This window comes from Sinocyclocheilus anshuiensis, unplaced genomic scaffold (assembly GCF_001515605.1).
Source record: "Sinocyclocheilus anshuiensis isolate Anshui unplaced genomic scaffold, SAMN03320099.WGS_v1.1 scaffold3346, whole genome shotgun sequence".
Classification (NCBI taxonomy): Eukaryota; Metazoa; Chordata; class Actinopteri; order Cypriniformes; family Cyprinidae; genus Sinocyclocheilus; species Sinocyclocheilus anshuiensis.
Genome location: NW_015536739.1, coordinates 7,736 through 14,513, shown reverse-complemented (window position 1 = coordinate 14,513; position 6,778 = coordinate 7,736). Strand labels below are relative to the sequence as shown.

The following is a 6,778-nucleotide window of genomic DNA, read 5'->3' as shown; positions in this document are numbered from 1 at the left end:
CACAATTTGAGTTGAATTACTGAAATAAATGAACTTTTCCATGACATTCTAATTTATTGAGATGCACCTGTACATGGGGCAGACAGGAGCACAGGAAACACCAGGGTAGACGTATAATCTCCGACAAACACAGATAGCACAGACTGGGGCTGATAAACACAGGGCAATCAGGGGAACACAGGTGCATGGAATGACTAATTAACAGGGAAGCGGAACACATGGGGAGGAAACTGGGTCACAGAGCACAACAAACCGTTCAGGGGCGTGACATTACTCCCCCCTCCCGGTAGGTGCGTCCTCGCACCGTAGAACAACAGAGGGGGGAATGGGTGGGAACTAAGGGGGAGGTTCCGGAGGAGGATGGACGCCCGGGAGGGGGCCGGCAGACAGAGTCCAGGGAGGAGACGATGGAGGAGGAATGGCCGCCGACTCTAGGGGGCCGACCAACGGTGTAGCCGTAGTTCACTGACAAGCTACGCAATTTTCTTATCAAGTATTATTAGCTTGTCAGTGAACTACGGCTCTGTGTATTAAATGCTGCTCCATTTGAAAGCAGGTGATGGAGATTTATGACTAATCACGGAACCGGCTTTACTGACGAGATGTGCATGACAATTGCATGCAATATATCGTGCAGCCCTAATCACTAGGCCTATTGCCGCTTGCCCACTTCAGACATTAGGCATAATGTGCTTTTTTTTTCTCTTCAAATTATAGCTAAATGGTTTTGCAATGATTAATTTTAAATCTAGATTGAAAATTGTTTATCTAATAATTCTGTTGCACCAAACTTTAAACCTTAAAAAATTATTGAAAATTGTTTATCTAATAATTCTGTTGCACCAAACTTTAAACCTTTAAAAATTTGCTTGTTTACATTTTAACCCATCATTTTGATCCTGGATTTAAAATTATAGCCCATTTAAGATTAATCCTGTTGCTCCATAACTTTAAACTTAGATTTAAATCTCGATTATTATGAATTAACTTTTAACTTAATGGAGGTTTAAATAAAATAAAAAGCACATGCAATTAAAATATGTAAAATCATAAAGTCTTTCCGAGTCACAGGGCTCAAGTCCAAGTCAAATTTTGAGTCATTGCTGTGAAAGTCTAAGTCGAGTCTCAAGTCTTCTTTAATTATGTCAAGTCGAGTCGCAAGTCATCAAATTTGGGACTCGAGTCCGAGTCAAGCCTCGAGTCATGTGACTTGAGTCCACACCCCTGGTTACTGCTATCATAAAAATACACTTATATGTAAGACTAAAATTCTACATTTGTCACATTAAATGTCCAACAACAAATATTTTAACAAAATATATATTTTACTCAAAATTATTGCGCTATTATTCGATTGCAGTCTGTCTATTTAGTGCACATGCGTGCAGCGGCGCTCGTTCACTCGTGCAAGCCTCGCCCACTCCTGACAGCAAAATGGATATATTTGCATGACTTTCTAACATTTACAGATGAAGAATATAACTGTGACATGTCCATTATGCACTGTGGAAAACATGTCTCAAATGCATTAAACAGCACAAATATATTCGCTGTTTGCCATGGTGGATCGATTGATCAATGATGGACATTAAAGGGCTGCTTAAGAATAAGCGTGAACATCAAATTATTGAACGTGGATCAAATTAGTGAGATTGTGTGAACCTTAATGGTCATTTATGAAACCGCTTTAGTCCCGATTGATTTGATAGGTTGTTTCAAGTCAGGTTTTGGACTTTAATCCCCGCTTTTCTTAGCGTCTTTTATGAAACAACCCCCAGATGATGTTTTGTTGTTCTGTCGCTGCTTGTTGCTGGTTAGAGCAGATTTATATAGAAGAGATCGACTTTATTGCTTGTTTTATTGGGTCATGTTTGATGAGGACACGGTCACGATTAAATGTGCTGGATCCAAAGAATAATTCAGATATGAGTTCATGATTTCAGACATTTGTTTTTTGTATGACTGAGTAAAGAAGATGACAGAGTGAAACTCTTCCCACACTGACTGCAGTGATACGGTTTCTCTCCAGTGTGGATCCTCTCATGTTTTTTCAGATATTCTGACCATTTGAATCTCTTGTCACAGTGTGAACACTTGAAAGGTTTTTCTCCAGTGTGGATCCTCTCATGTTTTTTCAGATAATCTGACCATCTGAATCTCTTGTCACAGTGAGAACACTTGAAAGGTTTTTCTCCAGTGTGAGTGCTCTGGTGCAGTTTCAGTTCAGCATCTCTAACAAAAGTCTTCCCACAATCAAAACACATATGCTCCTTCACACTGTTGTGTCTTTTCTGATGTAATTTTAAAGTACCCGACTGACTAAAACTCCTTCCACACAAAGAACACAAGTAAGGCTTCTCCTTTGTATGAACTTTTAGGTGGTCCTTCAGTGCATCTGACCTAAAAAAAGTTTTACCGCACTGATCACAGGTAAATGGTCTTTCTCCAGAATGACGACGCAGGTGTATTTTAAGAGTGCATGACTTTCTGAAACTCTTTCCACACTGATCACATGCGAACGGCTTCACTCCAGTGTGGATGGTCATGTGTTCCCTAAGGGCTGCTTTTTGTCTGAAACTCGTCCCACATTGATCACATGTGTGTGGTTTCACTCCAGTGTGGATTGTCATGTGTTCATTAAGAGATCTTTTACTTGTGAAACTATTCCCACATTGATCACATGTGTACGGCTTCTCTCCACTATGAGCTCTCGTGTGACTTTTAAGACTGTGTCTGTATGCAAAACTCTTCCCACACTGATCACATGCGTACAGCTTCTCTCCAGTGTGAACTCTCATGTGATCCTTAAGGGTTCCTTTCATTGTAAAACTCTTTCCGCACTGATCACATGAATACGGCTTCTCTCCAGTGTGGATTCTCATGTGATCCTTAAGGTATGATTTTATCGGAAAACTCTTTCCGCATTGATCACATGTGTGCAGATTTTCTCCAGTGTGGATTCTCATGTGTATTGCCAGGGTTCCTTTTACTGTGTAACTCTTCCCACACTGATGGCAGGTGAAAGACTTTTTGGCTCTTCCTTTCAATAAATTACTTTTAGTCTGTGAGCAACTCAAAGATTTCTCACTAGTTTTGACATGATGTTTCTCCTCTGCCTCACTCAGTTCTTCACTCTCCTCACTGTCTTCCATTAGGTCTAAAATTAAAGTAAGAAAGGGTTAGTAGCGAATTAGCTCAAAGGGCAAATATTAATAATCATAACTTGTGGTAATTATAATATTTGGATCAGAATTAGAACCAGAGAATTGAAATGCATTGTACACAAAGTTTTATGTACTAAATCACGAACACAGAACTAGTCTACACAAACACACACACACACACACACACACACACATGGGAAGTGAAGGTGGATGAACAGAACCATACAGAAGCAGGGGAAATTAAATCAAGTTAACGGTTTAAACGATACATCAGTTTCTAATTCACCTTGTTAATCAAGGGGTCCACAGTTTACACTAACCTAGTTAGCAAACTGTACGATACTTGCACTGCCTTTGCAGTTGAAGCAGTCTCATGGAGTCTCTGAAAAAGGTCTTGATAGTACCATTAAATGGGCTGAAACTACAATTACTTGAAGTTGCTGTGTCATTGGCCCTGTACCAAATAGCACTCTATACACTCGTGGTCTTCCTACGAGTCCGCACCTTTTCACTTTCGTGAAAAAATGCGGTATTGTTTGTCGAAAGGAAGTCTGCTGCGAAGCTCACACCAGTGCGGACTCAGGAAAAGCGTGCATTGAGGGCACATATCGACTGCAAAGGGGGTGCTCGTGAGCACCCTTCTAAAAAACAAATGGGACACCCTACAGTCTTGTGGACTTGATGGAATCACACATGCGGCGACCATTGTAAGTCCACAAGACCATAAGTGCATATCAAGTGTGTCATTTTGGACAGGGACATTTTTTATTTATTTGTTGACTTATTTACTTTTTCAGCATCATTACAGGTACCCAAGGACATTCATCATTAAGGAACACTGAATTATTTTGCTGTTACAATAAAATGCCAATACTAATTTACTCCACATTAACAATTTCCAACCTTTTAACTTGATCAGTTGTCAACAAACAGGAAATGCATACTCTAACACAGGCCGCATATCCCCTGTATAGATGATAACCAATTCTTGATCTCAAACACCAAATTTTTTTAGCTGGCGGAGAGCTTTCTGTTGGCTGTGGACAACACTTGACAATCCCAATTCAAATCATTCTGGATGGTAAGCCCTAAAACTTTAACAGGGACACATATTTTCAATGTGTTCTCATCTGTAGAAAGTGATGGCTCTGTTTCATGTGGGAAACATGTAAGACATTGCATTATTTTGAGTTGAGTTTCATTTTATGTTTCTCTTCCCAGATGCCAAGATCATTCAACATCTGCTGGAGAGTACAGGGCTGATGAGAAGTCCACCTCTGGGCCATGGTCATGTCGTCCACATATTTCCAGTGGTTTATTTGATCCAGGAGAGCATTGTTAATCAGTGCCTTGAAATATTAGAAACACTTGACTCTCTTTGTGGTTGAGAGGGTCCTCTTTCCAGAGTGAGCACATGGATGTAAGTTGGGGCCTGCAATCCATAGACAAAGGTGAAGAGACTGCCGTGAGCGAAGAGAGGGGAGAACTTGTGTGGATGCTCTATAAAGTCTGGGAAAAGTCAGACCTCTCACGGTTGGTTTGATCAATGAGAAAGTTGTAATTTCCAAGCTGGAAAATTCTTCTGTTTGGAGGTTTCATGGCCGTTTGTCTGCAAGCATGGTTAGAATGTTTCTGGTAGTCTGTGTCTATCTATACTCTGATTAATATAACAAACACATGCTGCATTCTATGAGGAGGTGATGTACACCAAAGTGTGAGTCATTAAATGAGCATTTATTCAATAGGAGACACAATAATGTAGGGTAACGCTGAGTAGTACTATCATAAAACAGTATACAATACAACAGACAATGGAGAGAAGTCCTTTATGTCACGGCCTTTATGTGTCTGTCCTATGTACTGATTAAAAGTGAGTTTAGAGCAAAAGCTCTGCATTCCTGGTTGTAAATCGTTCCTGCCTGGGAGTTAGCTGTAGGTGGGGATCACTACTTACAACCTTACACACAGTTTGTTGGGAAAGGGGTTTGAAAGATTATTTGTTAAAGTCTGTGTAAAGTCAATTCTGAGAATTGTTTTTAACCACATTATAAAATGTTAGAAATGCATTGCTGAAACATATTACAAAGACTGTGAACTATGTAGTACTTAATTGTGCAGTTGGACCGTTAAACAGTTTTTCACCATTTTCGTGTTTAGGATTTTTTGGGCAGGGCCAAAATCATGACTTGATGACGAAGTGGAGTCACTGAGCATGGCCCCTCCTCTAACACTATAAGAGGTGTGTTCAACTTGAAGCAGCGCTGCGCGGCCATAGACCAATCGGTGTGTCACATCAAGTACAGTGAGTGCTGTAAAGAGCAGATGGCTCCGCTTTCAAATTGCTCTTGCAGTACTGTGGCTGTCATACACTGATCGTTCTGCGCAGCGCTGCTTCAAGTCGAACACATCTAATAACTAGTGCGCATTAGCATCAGTGGTTAGCCCGCTCAATCGCGAGTTACTGTCATTACCTTTAGTTAGTACAGCCTACAGTTTGCTAGCTAACTATGCCATCGTCATGTAAATGAATAATACCTGGTTGCGATAATTCACAAAACAGCTCGGTCTCATTATTTAAATTAAGCTGCTAGAGGAAGACAGTTGAAAGAGATGGCAGCTTTTCCGCGAGTGGGTGTGGTTTCAGCCCCGCCAGTGGACACGCCCCCAGCATTTGAGAGCAGAGAATATTGCTTATTTTTTCCAAGATTTTGATACCTTATTTTATTCGTTTGCCTTTTTTTACCATTAAAATTTGGCTGGGTGGTTAACACATTTTTCTTTGGTGTGACAAGACTCAGAACACACATTAATATTGCTTTACGTGGACTCTAAATATAACAAATAATTGTGTGTCTGACTGGTTTGTTTGTTACAATTAATTATTAGTAATGCATAAAAATAAGAGAAATGTGAAGGGAAAGACATAAAAGTAAACCGTGATGTAATATTAGAAAGACTACAATTGCTATAAAGTGATTACTTTGATGCATGTTTATAAGAGATTGTCTTATAATAATTGCCTTTAGCAATTTTATAAATTTTTTCTAATATATTTAAGCATTTTTCTTAATCTGACATCCATCCATTTCCAGATTTCTCGTCCTTATGTAGGGTCATAGTGAGAGTTCACAGATTACAGTGTTCACAGGTAGGGTTTACAACTACAAAAAAATAGATACCATTACCGTGCGTTCACACCGCCGGCGGCGAGAGCGTCAAAATTCACTCTGGCCACCATGACAACAATGCTGTACAGTCGTGGCCAAAAGTTTTGGCAGTGACATAAATTTTGTGTTTTGCAAAGTTTGCGCGCTTTCACATGGAGCAGCATTTATTAACCAGAGCCGTTGTTCACTGACAAGCTGCGCAAAACATGCGCAAAATATGATCGTTGTTTTGCGCAGCTTGTCAGTGAACAACGGCTCTGTGTAGTAAATGCTGCTCCATGTGAAAGCGCACAGGTGATGGAGATTTAACACTGATTACAGAACCGGCTTTACTGACAAGATGCGCATTAAATATCGAATGCGATTTATCGTGCAGCCCTAATATGCATTATACAGAAGCAAGATGAAAAGAAAAAATACCATCTAAACTTTTCTAAAGACAGACAT

The 6,778-nt window shown here is 40.0% G+C and overlaps 1 protein-coding gene across 1 annotated transcript in view; it reads right to left on the bottom strand.

Moving 5' to 3' along the window:
• Positions 1-1,028: 1,028 nt before the first annotated feature.
• The window catches only part of LOC107655397 (gastrula zinc finger protein XlCGF57.1-like), a 7,875-nt gene continuing 2,125 nt past the window's right edge, over positions 1,029-6,778 (bottom strand). The window contains exon 3 of the mRNA XM_016442874.1: positions 1,029-3,157. Within this exon, the coding sequence (XP_016298360.1) occupies positions 1,932-3,157 (1,226 nt within the window). The 3' untranslated portion in view covers positions 1,029-1,931. The remainder of the gene's footprint in view (positions 3,158-6,778) is intronic.